The 15,265-nt window shown below is 46.9% G+C and overlaps 6 protein-coding genes across 12 annotated transcripts in view; 4 read left to right on the top strand and 2 right to left on the bottom strand.

The window, feature by feature from the left end:
• The window catches only part of RB195_018628 (uncharacterized protein), a gene marked incomplete at both ends in the record, with an annotated part of 64,937 nt that extends 61,334 nt beyond the window's left edge, over positions 1–3,603 (bottom strand). For all 3 annotated transcript variants that reach the window (XM_064186155.1, XM_064186156.1, XM_013451434.2), the window contains 9 exons: positions 2,108–2,222; positions 2,314–2,459; positions 2,518–2,601; positions 2,657–2,800; positions 2,913–3,002; positions 3,063–3,137; positions 3,196–3,270; positions 3,341–3,452; positions 3,512–3,603. In XM_064186155.1, coding sequence (XP_064042033.1) covers positions 2,108–2,222; positions 2,314–2,459; positions 2,518–2,601; positions 2,657–2,800; positions 2,913–3,002; positions 3,063–3,137; positions 3,196–3,270; positions 3,341–3,452; positions 3,512–3,603 — 933 coding nt within the window. The remainder of the gene's footprint in view (positions 1–2,107; positions 2,223–2,313; positions 2,460–2,517; positions 2,602–2,656; positions 2,801–2,912; positions 3,003–3,062; positions 3,138–3,195; positions 3,271–3,340; positions 3,453–3,511) is intronic.
• A 313-nt stretch (positions 3,604–3,916) lies between these two features.
• On the top strand, positions 3,917–7,865 carry RB195_018634 (uncharacterized protein; the record flags this gene model as incomplete). Of its 2 annotated transcripts, XM_064186163.1 has the most annotated exons (4): positions 3,917–3,927; positions 4,009–4,122; positions 7,414–7,531; positions 7,689–7,865. In XM_064186163.1, 4 exons carry the CDS (start codon positions 3,917–3,919, stop codon positions 7,863–7,865), a joined length of 420 nt encoding a protein of 139 aa, XP_064042043.1. The 2 variants fall into 2 exon arrangements, with proteins under 2 accessions (XP_064042043.1, XP_064042044.1); XM_064186162.1 differs by lacking the exons at positions 7,414–7,531; positions 7,689–7,865 and adding an exon at positions 4,710–5,118.
• RB195_018635 (uncharacterized protein) lies at positions 6,621–12,163 on the bottom strand (the record flags this gene model as incomplete). Of its 2 annotated transcripts, none has more annotated exons than XM_064186164.1 (3): positions 6,621–6,752; positions 11,899–11,997; positions 12,086–12,163. In XM_064186164.1, the coding sequence occupies 3 exons, from the start codon at positions 12,161–12,163 to the stop codon at positions 6,621–6,623; spliced, it is 309 nt and encodes a 102-aa protein (XP_064042045.1). The 2 variants fall into 2 exon arrangements, with proteins under 2 accessions (XP_064042045.1, XP_064042047.1); XM_064186165.1 differs by lacking the exons at positions 6,621–6,752; positions 12,086–12,163 and adding exons at positions 11,177–11,313; positions 11,557–11,750 and having other exon boundaries at positions 11,870–12,033.
• On the top strand, positions 8,667–8,939 carry RB195_018636 (uncharacterized protein; the record flags this gene model as incomplete). Its single annotated transcript, XM_064186166.1, has 1 exon — positions 8,667–8,939. The coding sequence occupies one exon, from the start codon at positions 8,667–8,669 to the stop codon at positions 8,937–8,939; it is 273 nt and encodes a 90-aa protein (XP_064042046.1).
• Positions 12,164–12,538: 375 nt separating the features above from the next.
• RB195_018637 (uncharacterized protein) lies at positions 12,539–12,874 on the top strand (the record flags this gene model as incomplete). The annotated part of the gene is made up of 1 exon (XM_064186167.1): positions 12,539–12,874. One exon carries the CDS (start codon positions 12,539–12,541, stop codon positions 12,872–12,874), a length of 336 nt encoding a protein of 111 aa, XP_064042048.1.
• A 139-nt stretch (positions 12,875–13,013) lies between these two features.
• On the top strand, positions 13,014–15,010 carry RB195_018638 (uncharacterized protein; the record flags this gene model as incomplete). 3 transcript variants are annotated; one of them, XM_064186170.1, is made up of 5 exons in its annotated part: positions 13,014–13,329; positions 13,393–13,778; positions 13,825–14,223; positions 14,275–14,470; positions 14,532–15,010. In XM_064186170.1, the coding sequence occupies 5 exons, from the start codon at positions 13,014–13,016 to the stop codon at positions 15,008–15,010; spliced, it is 1,776 nt and encodes a 591-aa protein (XP_064042049.1). The 3 variants fall into 3 exon arrangements, with proteins under 3 accessions (XP_064042049.1, XP_064042050.1, XP_064042051.1); XM_064186169.1 differs by lacking the exon at positions 13,014–13,329 and having other exon boundaries at positions 13,548–13,654; positions 13,911–14,142; positions 14,275–14,616; XM_064186168.1 differs by lacking the exons at positions 13,393–13,778; positions 13,825–14,223; positions 14,275–14,470; positions 14,532–15,010 and having other exon boundaries at positions 13,014–13,385.
• Between the last annotated feature and the right edge of the window lie 255 nt (positions 15,011–15,265).

Raw genomic sequence — 15,265 nt, forward strand, 5'->3', positions numbered from 1 at the left:
ATGGACCCGTCGCACCCCCTTCTATAGGTATCCGACGCCGTGGACCCGTCGCACCCCTTCTATAGGTATCCGACGTCCGTGGGACCCGTCGCACCCCTTCTAAGGCTATCTGGCGCCGATGGACCCGTCGCACCCCCTTCTATAGGTATCCGACGTCGTGGACCCGTCGCACCCCTTCTAAGGCTATCTGGCGCCGATGGACCCGTCGCACCCCCTTCTAAGGCTATCTGGCGCCGATGGACCCGTCGCACCCCTTCTATAGGCTATGGTCGCGCCGTGGACCCGTCGCACCCCCTTCAAAGGCTATCTGGCGCCGTGGACCCGTCGCAAGGCTATCTGGCGCCAGCCTCGCCCGTGGACCCGTGCACCCCTTCTAAGGCTATTTGGCGCCGATGGGCCCGTCGCACCACCTTCTATAGGTATCCGACGCCATGGGACCCGTCGCACCCCCTTCTATAGGTATCCGACGTCGACCCGTCGCACCCCCTTCTAAGGCTATCTGGCGCCGATGGACCCGTCGCACCCCCTTCTATAGGTATCCGACGTCTTGGACCCGTCGCACCCCCTTCTAAGGCTATTTGGCGCCGATGGGCCCGTCGCACCACCTTCTATAGGTATCCGACGCCATGGGACCCGTCGCACCCCCTTCTATAGGTATCCGACGTCGTGGGACCCGTCGCACCCCCTTCTATAGGTATCCGACGTCGTGGGACCCGTCGCACCCCCTTCTAAGGCTATCTGGCGCCGATGGACCCGTCGCACCCCCTTCTATAGGTATCCGACGTCTTGGACTCGTCGCACCCCCTTCTAAGGCTATCTGGCGCCGATGGACCCGTCGCACCCCCTTCTAAGGCTATCTGGCGCCGATGGACCCGTCGCACCCCCTTCTATAGGTATCCGACGTCGTGGGACCCGTCGCACCCCCTTCTATAGGTATCCGACGCCGTGGACCCGTCGCACCGCCTTCTAACGCTATCTGGCGCCGATAGACCCGTCGCATCCCCTTCTATAGGTATCCGACGTCTTGGACCCGTCGTACCCCTTTCTATAGGTATTTGGTGCCGGTGGACCCCTTCACACCTCATTTTATAGCTTCCTAGCTTCGAGGCATTAACTCGACGCCGGTGGACCCGTCGCACCCCTCATTTTGAATTTCGTGACTGACACACACACAGACACACGTGACAGAATAAGCCCGTTATTATATAGTAGATAGATCATGATCATGATACATGATATACATGATACATGATCATGATATATCATGACCATGATCATGATATATCAGTAGAGTCAGAACGACGTGAGGCACGTACATTTGTGTAAGCAGAGGCGCTCGAAGGGGTGGAGTGCAGCAGTTAGGATAAAGTGAAGACTCCTGCTATCGCCGCTCATTGCTGCAGTTCGCGAGGGTCCCACTTCCATTTCAACCGCTATCTCCACCGCGCCGTTTCGAGCGCAGCCGCGTACGCAACTGCACGTGCTTCATATCGTTTTGACTCTACTAATACCTATACTACTATATAGGTTTGGTAGGGTCAAAGCGACATGAAGTCACGCTTTAACCCGTTAAATACAGGCCCATCATCACATACAGTCGGGTCGAAACGACATGAATCAGGAGTGTAGTTGCGATGCATTTGCGTACGCGCTCGAAAACGGCGAGGTAAAGGCAGCAGTCAGAACCGAGTTGGGTCCGTCGCAAACTGCAGCGATGGGTGGCGCCAGCAAGGGTTCCGCTACACTTCACTGCACCGCCTCGAAAGGACCCGCGTACGTGCTTCAGTCGTTTTGACCCTACCATAGCGTTTGCAGCATTAGAGCCCTATATCTTTGCATCAAATAATATCACCATGAAAACTGTTACTGTTGTTATACATAGTCTCCCCCGAGACCGAGTCTGCTGCACGAAAATTGTGACAGCCCAGATTGTTGCTGAGATAGGACAGAAAGAGAGTTGCTCTCAGTAGGAGCTAATCATTTAGTGCTCATTATTTTACTATAAACTACTGAGGAGGGGAAGGAAAAGGTTAGAAATGTAGGTATTTCAAAATATTAAGTAGGAAAAATAAGAACAAAGATACAGATGAGGTGACATCAACAAAACCTGTTTAACGAAATCGGTTATAATCTTGAGATCAGTGTCACCGCTGTTTATGACAAACCGCCAATCAGGATTTAGCGTTTTCTGTAGTCGCACTAGGTTGGCACAGTCACGAACCCTATAGAACGTAAAAGATCAGAGATGGAAAATACCAGACAGTACACAAAGGGCTGGATCCAAGAAAACATCAACGCTTATCAAATTGAAACCTTCCATGTGCTCCGAAGAAATTCAGTAAGGGTGGAATATTCCCGTTGAGAGCAAGGTAAAATACCATTGTACCGAAATGACGAGTGGAGTGTAAAACATCAAAGTCGCCGCTTTCAACGATCCGATCGAAAACGCACCTCACCAGCTGGAGATGAAACCACTGTTTTAGCCCATTAGGTTACAATCATTCAAAAAGCGCAAACCTTTACATAAGCAGGATCGTCTGGTTCGAAAAACCAACAAGCCCAGTCAAGAACGAACTCATGTTCTTTCCTATCCAAAGCGTCCTATGGAAGATGGATCTTCTACACGGAAAACCTCAGCATGGACAAGAAAGCTCACCTGAAGATAAGGATCTTCGAATAAAGGAGGAAGAAAAACAGGTCTGTTTGGTTTTTCGTAATACGTTCGATTCATCCTATCATGCTCCTCTGGTGTAGCAATACGAAGAGTACCGTCAACTTCACGTACTACTACGGTACGATCCTGAACGAATGCAATGCTGTAGTAAGATAAGTAGTGATTGCAACCCTACAATCTCTAAACCCCATAGTAGGAGAAAATGTAGTAGAAAAAAGAGCGTTCACCGCTATATCACCTGATCGTTAGCATCAAATGTGATATCAACGAACACAAACTTGGAGTTATCAAAACACATGATTTCTGCATCTTTTGATAGAACGCTGACCTGCAGAAGGAGAGATCAGTGTAACAAAACAGTGTCCGCCTGAATCATATGAATTTTCACCTCCTGTGATCGCGGTTCTTTAATTGGAACAAAATTCAAGAACCTCCTAGCTTCTGCACGCATCTTATCCATAGTCTTGAAACTGCGGTGACCGATTAAAAATAAACGAAGAAAAAATTACCAATACTATTACCTGAGCAAGTCGTTCATCAGTCATCAAAGCAAAATGAGATCGCTGCTGAATTTTTGTTCTTCTTCTTTTGAACACCTCAAATGCTTGGGGTAAACTCAGAACTTTGGTGCTGTAGAACTTTCGAAAGATCAACTATGACCACAACCTTCCTCTCAAGGTCCATTCCAGTAAGATCAGCCAGAAGTTGTTGAACATTAGCATCGATGAAGAGCTTTTCACTGTCAATACAATGATCGACATTTGATTCAGCAACAGTTCTAAGAAAGCGAAATGATACAGTCCATAGAATTCACGCATGAAAGTGGGACAAAAGCACCGTGCTCCACTCATCCACACTGAGGCGCAGCGAACTTGAACCAATCGTTGAGCATTGGCATGGGATGCTCTCAGAAGAGAACGTCTGTACATTCCTTGACAAAGTTATAGTGAAAGGAAAGAAAGAAAGAAAACAAAACAATCATAGTCTACTCTCAGACAAGCACAGCGCGAGATCCACACAACTGATGGATTATAGAAAGCGACCTGGGCGGGTGCGAATGGCGTATAGTATAATGTCATGTGTGCAACTACACAAATCGCGCAGGCGCTTACGCGGATGCCGATGATAAAATAATATTTTCTGATTTTCATTTCTATCTCTTTCATATCTTCCTCTGCTTGTCAGGTGAGCATTATTTCTCGACATTTCTCTCGCTGATTTGTTAGCTTGTTTGTCTCTTGCATGCTTTTTGTGTATGTTTGCGTAAAAGCTTCTTTTCTATGCATTTTTCTCAAGTATACGTTATGTCCTCTAATGCGTACCTTCGGATGCAGCCAAACAATAGCACAAACAATCAAATTTGTTGGATTCACTGTCGAACATGCGAAGACTGGATGCATGCCGAATGCATCAACAACAACGTGTGCCCTCACGATGGAATATAGTTGGTAAGAAGTGATGCGTAGGCTTTAGAATCATAAGAATGTGTATGCTTATTTACTTGATGTGATGGGAATATGCATGTAAATGTCAGACTTGGTGATGAAAATTGTACGTGGTGTGACATAGAATTATGAAATTTAAACATTCGTAGTTACATAATGTATAAACTTTGTATAGCACTCGTGTTGGCGTCTCTTCCAGAGCATCCAGTGGTTCGCATGATTAAGTACATGCGACAACAAAGGATGACAGAAGGTACAACATACGATGCCAAAGGTAACAAGAAAAAGAGGAAAAACATTGAAGATAGAATATCTCAATATACTGACATGCATTGGAGGTCATAGAGTACATCGGGAAAAAACACAGCAAGAGTGAGTATATAATCGAACAGCATAGACATATAAAAGACAGTCAACGTGAACACATAAGCGAAAAAGATTAAACAGAAAAGAAAACTGACCTGGGCGGTGCTGGAAGACTGGAAACATGTAGTAATCGAAATCAGCAAATACTATTTTGTGTCGTGCCTGCGCGTGTGTAGTATGAACAAGCGTTATCACATTTGACGCCTAATAATAGCGGAACTTAGGTGTGAGGGCGTGACTTTTATCATTTTCCAACTTTTTGACGCTCCTCAACAGCCAAGAAACCAACCCACTTCATTACGACCGCGACCTCTACCTTCGGCCCGTCTTCGCGACTACAGTTTGTGGCGCGCCAACAGCGCGATTCTTAAGCGTTGCTATGAATTTGGCGGCCATCGACAGCAGCAACCAATCCTTAAATGCGAGCCAAACAGCTATGAACAATTCGTTGAGGCTCCAAAAAGTGCCATCAATCCCGGCGTGAGTTTCGCTGCTACCCTCTGGCTGTCGGCGGAGCTTACAGAGGCGCGGGAGATGCACTTTGGCAGGTCCCGCGGCGCATCGAGAATTGTCGGTGGCGTCGACGCATACGAAAATGAAATGCCATCTTCGGATTGGGCGAACAGCCATTGAAAATTCCGCAGAGGGACGAGTTAGCAGTCGTAATTGTACTGTCAAAGAGTCCCGAGGCTCAATGGGTGCAGGAATTGGAGAAGTGAAACAAAAGAGGTACTACTGAAAGCAGAGAATCTAATTCACATTAGAGGCAATGTAGAGGTAATAGAAATCAAATAATGTTCAACTTATTGGACGAAACGTTATTATTGTGAATAGATTTCTTTTGAGTATCTACGACATGTGAAAGAGTTATTGATAAATTTATTTGAAAGTGAGGAAGAAGTAGGATAGAGCGCTCAGAAATAAGGGCGCAGACGCGTTAGCGCATTCCAAGCGACTTGATACGCCAGAGATAAGAAAGTCTCCTGACTCCGGGGTAATCCCTGCTACGGCAGCGAGGACGGGGTTGCACTGATCATCTAAGTGGCGGGAACGGAAAAGGATTAAGATCGAGCCTCGTGACTCTTTGACAGTACAATTACGACTGCTAAATCGTCCCTCTGCGGAATTTTCAATGGCTGTTCGCACAATCCGATGGTGGCACTTCATTTTCGCATTCGTCGACGCCACCGGCAATTCTCGTTGCGCCGCGGGACCTGCCAAAGTGCATCTGCCGTGCCGCTGTAAGCTCCGCCGAGAGCCAGAGGGTAGCAGCGAAACTCACGCCGGGATGGATGGCACTTCTTGGAGCCTCACGGCAGAGACGTCCATAGGCTGCAGTCAGCTTCGATACAAAGTTGACAACATGACAACTCGTACTGCTTCCCGCGAAAATAATAGCAGCATCAGCATACTCGAAATTATTGTTCTGGCGATATCATCCTGATTGGATGAACTGAGGACATTCGGCATGGATAGGCAGTTCAGGCGAGACATAAGGTTCTGCAGAGTATGGAATAGCGAGGAATGGATTGATTCTGTGCAAGCGTCAGTGAATAACATCAGCCCGCCGATTAAGTCAAATAAGTCATCCACTATCACAGGACGTCGCATAAAGAGAACGTAGTTCGCGAAGTAGAAGGTGTGTCAACAGCTCTTTTATGTCTGTTGTAGCAGATCGCGGTCATTTCTTAGCGTTGTTGCGTCCATGTCTTCCATCATATGATGAGACGCAGCGTGACAAAAGTATGAAGCCGGTTTCACGCGTTCTTATAAAATAGGAACCCACGCGAAAGTTGCTTCAGGCAAATCGTGAAGGGGTTGCTAAAGATTTATTTGCATCACCACAATGCATCAATACAATGCATGTATTAACTTTGTCAGGTTTTTTTTTCATCGAACGTGTTTTCGCATATTTCGTGCTAAATTCGTGGACATTTGAGAGAAATTTGGCTTTTTTACCATAATGCTTGTGAACTAAACTGCCTTCTGGTAGAAGTGCCCTACGTCGAAGATTTCCCTGAACGCTACTTCTAGTCGACAACGAGTGAAATGTTATTCCCTAGATTGCATTAATACATTTTAATGCTCTTTATTCGTAGCTGTAAGAAAAGACATTAAATATCAATAATCAATGCTTATTCGCAGCTATGGTGAATTTCTGTAGGAGAATGGGAGGCACACGTTGATGCAGAAGAATGCTGCCCGAGAGACTCTATGGAGAAAGAGCTGGCTGTCTTTACATCCCCATCAATAACTCTGAGTTCTTCCTGCAAAAAAAAAAAAAAAATAGTTTTGCCTAGCATGAATCATCATGGGTTGAAGAATAAATAATCCGTGAGCATTTTCTTTTGAGATTTAGAAATGCATGTAGAATCAAACAACATGCCAAAATGTTCCATATTACTTGATAAAAGTTTTGCTTTGCTATATACAAGCATTAATCTTTTGGTTCTATTGACTCTTGATTTTTCAGGTCACCGAGATGTAGTGTGAAATGGAAAGACAGGATTTTCGTGTCGCACTTTTGCATTTAACTGTGGTGATAACGGAGCTGAAGACGACATACGAGCTTTGAATAGGGGAGTGTGAGGCTGATTTTACGTAAGTCTGATGGTTACCTGCTCGTGGTGGCCCTGCTTTCATTAAATGCAATCAGAGATCTGAGTGTATGCCGTGGAAGCGTACGAGCTGTATAATTCGAACTGTTATATGACGAAAGTTTCCCAAAAAGTGCCAAAAGGTGCTCTCGTCCAGCATCCTGCAGGAGCCTATACTCCCATAGGACAAGCGCTTAGAGTGAAAATGGAATCTTTTGCAACAAACATCCATTTCATAACGCTGAACTGCCTGTTGGTGTCAATTGAACTCCAATAAGCAGCTCTGTCCAGAGAGTTGCGATATCTGCATGCGCCACTTGCTGCATTGCAGGAAATGCCGCATCGGAGGACGTTCCATCATCAACATCGAAAGCTACACCACTGATGCTGATAAGAAGAAAGTAGGGGACTGTGCGGTAGCCATGAGGAACGACTGCGAACTAGTGGAGGTAATTTTCTCATTGTCGTCAAGAAGCATGTTTTACGACTGCGAGATCGCAAAAGATCTCAAATTTTGGATCACAAGTGCTCACGCACATCGAGACCGCAGAAAGATGTCACAACGTCTTTTTTTTTCATGATGAAGTCAGTAGTTTGTTGTCCAAGATACCGAGTCAGCAGGCGGTTATCGTCGAACCCCATGCGAGCGCAAAGTTGGCTATCGAACAACAATCCGATGTGCTTGGAAAATGGTATTATCCAGCAAAGCAAACGTCGGAGAACGGTCATCGTCTGGTAGATTTATTGTATGCAGACGAACAGAGCAGCGCCAGCGGAAGATGACAGCTAAACTAGACCCCAACTAGATTTTTACAAAGAATATCTCCTTGTCGGATATCAGCAAGTCTGGAGCTGTGTGGGACCTCGCATTTGATATTTCGACCACCGCCTAGTTCTTCTCAGCCTAAATTTGGGGTTCCAAAAAAGAAATCGAGGGGTTCAACCTTAACCGAAAGTCGACATGACAGATCAGGACGGGGAATGCAGAGAGTTTTAGTCAACGAGTGTCAGTAAAACATTGGAGCACGGATCAAGAAGAAGGTTAAAGGCAGCATACCACGAATCTGAGGTAATGCGGGTTTCAGATGGAGTATCCGTTTACGGGGTCGTAGATTATGGCGACAGGGGGCAATTCCGCTCGTCTCTCCTTGCATCACTGCAAACAGCCGCCTCCAGAATGCCATTTTGTACGACGCCATCTATTGCAACGCTCCACCCTTTGCGCCCCCTCTGCCCTGCGATTCGTCGAAAATCAATTCAGATTGGCCCGATAGGCAGTAAGGGGCGCTACGCATGCAAGGGAGGCGTCCTGAAATACAAGGCATCGTATAAAACAGCATTCAGGGGCCGGCTGCTTGCAGTGATTCAGGGAGAGATGAGCGGAACCACATAATCTACGATCCTGGATACGGATACTCCACCTGAAATCCATACCACCCCAGATTCGTGGTATGCTGTCTTTAAGTACGCTGACTTTCTCGCCAGTTGTATTCGGGACGCTGCAAAGAAAACGCTTCCGATTTTGATGCCGAGGAAGAAGTTCCCCTTTGCATCTGTGGAGACAAGATCCAAATACAATTTTGTATGTGTCGGACTACTGGAGATCTAAGCCAGAAGGAGCGTCTAAAGAGAAAGTTGCGTCATCCGCTGGAACCTGATCGGGAGAACGAATCTACATTTAGAGCAAAGAAGTTTGGAAGGGTGTGGAAGGACAAGAACCCGATAGAAGCATATGTTCTACTGAGACAGTACGACGGTGAAATGAAGAGGTGTTCGCCTGACTCAACGCTGCCAATGGAGTCGCTTTCGGTGTGTACCCCTGCCTATGAAGGGAACATTTCAACACCGTGTCGATAGTCAAATTTAAGCAACAGCCAGGATTGTTAACAAACTTTATTACGGCTAAACTTTCGGCGTTGTAGCCTTCGTTAGAGCGTCAGAGCGTCATGTCCTAGGATATTACACCCAGAAACAAAAACCAAAAAAGCCTAAATCATTGTGCCTACCTCAGTGGCCGCGTTGCCGTGATGTTAGCGGATATCCGCGATTGCTCCGCTGATACTAATTAGGATGCGACCTGCATATGACCCCGTAGATCAAAGCCAGCTCGTTGGTTACGGCTAAGCACTCTTCCTTTCTATTCATTTCTGGACCTTTTGCATTTACCCAAAACGCTTCTAAAGTTCTGCGAGCTATAATTTCGAGTTCGTACGATAGGATTGTGACAGCTATGCAGAAAGGAACATTTTCATGGCATTGTCTGCGGTGAGCTCCGAGGGGAGTTGCTGTTTTGTTCATGTTTCAACATTCGATTGTTTCATTCCCTTTATGTTTTGTTTGTTGTTGTTTTTTGTTGATGTTCTTTAATGCGAACAGAAAGGGACCGCCCTGTTTCGCCGATGTATTGGTTCCCACATGTTTTGCACGAAATTAGATAGACTACACCAGAGACCATGCAGTCCCCTTCCTTCCCGAATGGGCATATTACACAGTCTGGAGTAGGACAGAAGCGATCATACATTCTATTTCGAACTAGTTGCTTTTTGAGATTTGTTGGATCTATTGCCACAATTCTTACTTGGTCCTTGAGACCGCGTTTCACCAGACTAGCCCGTATAGCTCAACTCAAGTCGTCGGTTATGAAGGGTAGGCAGAATTGATCTTATTCGACTCAAGCATGGCATATTCTCGCTGCGCGCCAAGATCTGGCCTACATGCTACATTACCAGTGTAACCGTTAGAATTCGCGATGCGTTGCGCTCTCCTGGACATCTGATGTCATCCTTACGGCTGTCCTAAACATGTTTTTAACCACAGATTTCTTAGTTTTCCAAGGGTGAGCGGAAAGACAATGAACTAAAATGTTTTGTTGCTATGTTTTCGGAACCATCGTGTCTTCCATTCACCATTGGACCACTGTACTTCTACATTAAAGAAGGACAGCCAATTTTCTTTGGGTTTCTCCCTTGTAAACCCTGTGTAAGGGAACTGCTGGTTTAGAAGCTCGAAACAAAGGTCCATCTCGTCCAGAACATCGAGACACCCTAGACATGCACGGATTTTCCATAAGGCGAATTATGACACTCTTGGATGAATGCTTAAAGTGCTCCATTTTTCGTTGGGCCGGAAACTATTATAGACAGGTCCGAGGATTGGCCATGGGACAAAGACTAGCTCTATTTTAGCCATGAATGCAATGGTTAGTGTGGGAGCCCACTCTAGACATTGCATTCATGCCCAAAATAGAACAACCCATTCTGGAACGAAAACCTTTCCTGTATTGCCGACACATTGATGACTGTTGCATTATATGCCACATTCAAGACGAGATGGACACTTGTTTCGAGCTTCTAAACCAGCAGTCCCCTTACATAGGGTTCACAAGTTAGAAACCCAAATAAAATTGGCTGTCCTTCCTTAATGTAGAAATACAGTGGTCCAGTGGTGAATGGGAGACACGATGGTTCCGAAAACCTAGCAACAAAAATATTTTAGATCATTGTCCTTCCGCTCACCCTTGGAAAAGTAGGAAATCTGTGGGTAAAAACATGTTTAGGACAACCGTAAGGGTGACATCAGATGTCCAGGAGCGGATCGATGCGATCAACTTAGCGCAACGCATCGCGAATTTTAACGGTTACACTGGTAATGTAGCACGTAGGCCAGATCTTGGTGCGCAGCGAGAATATACCACAGTGGTTGATTTTAAAAGGGATGAAACAATCGAATGCAGCAACTCCCCTCGGAGCTCACCGCAGACGATGTCATGAAAATGTTCCTTTCTGCATACCTGTCACAATCCTATCGTACGAACCCGAAGTTATAGCTCGCAGAACTTTAGACGCGTTTTGGATCAATGCAAAAGGTCCAAAAATGAATAGAAAGGAAGAGTGCTTAGCCGTGACCAACGAGCTGGCTGTGTATCAAGACCTTTGCGGGTTTGATCTATGGGGTCATATGCGGGTCGCATCCTAATTAGTATCAGCGGAGCGATTGGCGACAACGCCGAAACGTTAGCTGTAATAAAGTTTGTTAACAATCTTGGCTTTTGCTTAAATTTGACTATGGACAAGTTGCAATCTTTATGCCAAAATTCAAGGAAATTCGAACTTTCGCATTTCAACACCCTGCTGAATTGGCAAGCGCCACCAGTCCTTGAACTTGAGCATGTCTAAGGACAGACCTGTACCGCCGTCAGCAAAGAAGCAGTGACCAAGTCGGAGGTTCTGGTCTGTATTAAAGAAATCAAGAATGGGAAATCAGGCGGAGAGGTGGAATTAGCGCAGGAATGTTGAAATCTCTTCTGGCAGGGATTCGTGAGATTAGTAAGATCATCCGTCAAATATGGATTGACGGAAGGATAGCTGATTTGTGGAGATGCGCTATCATAATTCAATTCCACTTCAAGAGGGTATGTGTTGTAGGATGGGACTTTCTTCGTGTTATTCGCATAGTGCAAAGCCGCAATGGATACCCTGTATTCCTGCGTTGCCACCGTGTTGTTTTTGTGTTGACATTCTCTTCTCCGTATTCGCATTCAATAGAGCTACTCGTGTTCGGCTATAACGGCATCCAGAACGACTGGCGATTAGCGGACTACAACGCGGACGGTTGACAAGGACTCCAGCCTCGGCTTCAAGCCCTGTCGAACTGCTGGTGGGGCTTTTGCTGCAACGAGTCCAGCCAGGGGGCCTTAGCGCCGGTCGAACTGCTCATCGAGTCTCAAAACAGAACAGGCAGTGAGCTCGGCCGATCTGCTGCTACAGCCGTAGGGACGCGCCGCGCACTGAGCAGCGACTCCAAAATGGATATTCACCGAGCTGATGACGCGTATGGAAAGGATGGTCTCCGCTTCAATCCCAGCCATTCCAGCAACACCCGTCGCCACTGCCGAATTCGTCACCAGAGCGAATTCCTGAGTTCGTGTACGATCCGGACAATGGTTGTACATTCAAGGTCTGGTACAATTGCTACGAGGAAGTCATCTAAAATGACGGTGCTACCTTGGATGATGCAGCGAAAGCTCGACTAATCGTCTCCAAACTCGACACCGTCATAAATGCTCGTTTCACGAACCACATTCTTCCTAAAAGAGCATGCGATGTTCCCTTAATGGACACTGTGGCCACTCTGGAGGAATTGCTCGGATATAATACGTCAGTAAAAACTAGATAAAACTCAAGGGACTAGAGGCTTGCAACCTGCACATGAGTTTAAAAATTTGACGCATGTCACAGTAATAGAAAAAAGTCTCCTGATTCCGGATCAAAGTCCGGTACGGTAGCGCCAGGAAGGACGGGGTTGCAGGAGTCATCTAGGCTACCGAAACGGAAAGGGACTAGGATGACGATCTGGACTTATAACGCACGTACGCTTGCATCGGAAGCGGCCATCGAAGATCTGATGATGCAAGCTAAGAAGATCAAATACGACGTCATCGGACTGACCGAGACGAGATGACGTCACCCTCTCAACGCCGTATAAAACTGGAAAATGAAACTGGAGAAGAACTGTTCTTAGGAACATGCGACAGTAGAGGTGTTGGTGGAGTTGGCGTCCTCGTCAACATGAGAACGGCAAAGAACATCGACTCTTTCGAACAGCTTACGACCCGAATCGGACGTCTGCGGATGAGAGGATATGGTCCAACACCAGCTTTGACTACCTTCATCGCTTACGCTCCAACATCAAGCTACGAAGAAGAAGTCGAAGCTTTCTATATGGACCTGGAGAAATTCTACCGAGAAGATCATGCCTTTTTACAAGGTCATAATTGGCGATTTCAACGCTAAAGTTGGCCCAAGAAGAACGCCTGAAGAACTTCACATCGGGACCCACGACCTTCAATGGAATGAGCTTTCCGAGTTCATCATGACGACTATGACCATACTTAGAAACTCGCAATTCCAGAAGCCCTCCTCTCCACGCTAGATGTGGGAGTCGTCCGGTGGAGGGTACCGTAATGGAATAGACCACATCGTCAATAAAAGGTTTTGCCTGACGGACGTCGCTGTTGTACCAAAGTTCTATACGGGATCGGACCATCGCCTCCTCCGAGGAAGACTTTCCTTCACAAAGAGAGCAGAGAAAGCCGCCAAGTTCAGAGAGAGAAATCCCAGGACTATTATCAACTGGAATCTCTTCGCTACGCTAGCCGGCTTTTGGGAAGATTCCGCAATGGACAACATCGACGAGGAATATGACCGGCTCGTTGAACACCTTCACGACTGCGCGAAGAAGGCTGATAGTTTTAAAGCCACCAAGAGAACTCTTGAGCTGATACGCCAGCGTGGAGCAACATGAGCTGCAGGGAACCAAGAGCTCACATCCGAGCTCGCAAGGCTTTGCAGACAGGCGATAAAGGAAGACCTTAAAGAGAGAAGAGCAGAAGTGCTGGCTGAAGTTGCAGAGGCAGGGAAAAGCATCCGCTATGCCCGTCGAGACTTCGCCATTCGCAAGACGAGGATGATTGCCCTCTTCGACAGCCATGTCCACTTGCCTCCTCACCATCTGAGGGAAGACGGACATGTCATTCTAGAGGTTCTCCCGTCCGAAATACGACATGCTGTCATGTCAGTAAGAAATCGTACCTCACCCGGTCCCGACAAAATAAAACCAGAACAACTGAAGAACCTTCCGCCAGTACTCATCAACACCCTGGCGAGGATCTTCACACGTTATCTGTCGGAATGCAAGGTTCCTAAACAGTGGAAGACCAGCAAGATTGTTGTTGAATAAAAAGGGAGATCCACATGACATCGGCAACTATCGTCCAATCTGCTTACTGTCCGTCATCTACAAGCTCTTTACAAGAGTGATCCTTAATAGGATTGGAAAAGTCTTGGATGAAGGACAGCCATGCGAGCAAGCAGGGTTTCGAAAAGGATTCACCTCGGTTGACCATACTCACACTGTTCCGAAACTCATCGAGGTATCACGAGAGTACAAGATGCCGCTCTGTCTCACCTTCATCGACTTGAAGAACGCCTTTGACTCAGTTGAGACGGAAGCGGTCATGGAAGCCTTGGACAACCAAGGCGTCCCTACCCAGTACATAAAGGTACTTCGAGAGTTGTACAGTAACTTCACTACCGGAATTTTGCCATTCTACAAGAACATCATCATTGACGTGAAGAGGGGGGTCCGACAGGGTGATACAACTTCACCCAAAATATTCACAGCCACCCTCTAGAACGCAATGCGAAAGTTGGAATGGGACGACATGGGAGTGAAGGTTGATGGTCGGCAGCTACACCACTTGCGCTTTGCTGATGAAATCGTACTGATAACACCTAGCATCAGCCAAGAGGAGCGAATGCTGACCGAATTCGACGAAACGTGTGGATGCAACGGTCTTCAGCTGAATCTGCAAAAGACGATGTTCATGCGTAACGAATGGGTCTGTGCCCCATTCACGCTCAACGGAACGAACATATCCAAATGCACCAGTTTATCTGGGTTGGGAACTAAACATGATGAACGACCTGACCCCCGAGCTGGGCAGGAGGAGACGAGCGGCATGGGGAGCGTATAAGAGCATCGAGAATGTAGTGAAGAAGACCAGGAACACTCGGCTCCGTGCTCACCTCTTCAACACCACCGTACTTCCTGCTTTGACCTATGCTTCGGAAACCTGGGCATTTCGCAAGCAGGAAGAAAACGCGATGAGCGTCATTGTACGCGCAATTGAGAGAGTGCTAGGAGATATTAAGCGGGGACGCGATATTAAATGCACTACAGGAAGACCGCCGACCCGATGGTCAGATTTCTTCACGAAGTCCTTCAAAGAAAAATATGATGTTCTTCGTGTCCCACGCGAGAGGAGGAACCACTGGGCTACTCTGGCACGCGATCGGGACAAATGGAAGAATTACTGGCGCCCGCTCGACCAGTTCGAAGATCAACGGGAGTCAAGGTTATCAAGATGATCCATACGTCAGCATTCGCGAGACGCTGTCCCTACCTCAAGACACAGAGGATGAGGATGAATGAGGAAAGTCTCCGCGACTACACCGGTTTGGTCAATCAGCGTCATGCCATGGCTGGGTTTAATGACTTCCTGACGAACCTGAGCAGATGAAATGCCTCGTATGGATATGCGGACTTGTCGCCTCACAGGATGACATGTTCGTGCTCATGCCCTTCGCAAGATGGAAGACAACTCTCGCTTAAAAAAAGCTTGC

Source organism: Necator americanus, chromosome II (assembly GCF_031761385.1).
Source record: "Necator americanus strain Aroian chromosome II, whole genome shotgun sequence".
Classification (NCBI taxonomy): Eukaryota; Metazoa; Nematoda; class Chromadorea; order Rhabditida; family Ancylostomatidae; genus Necator; species Necator americanus.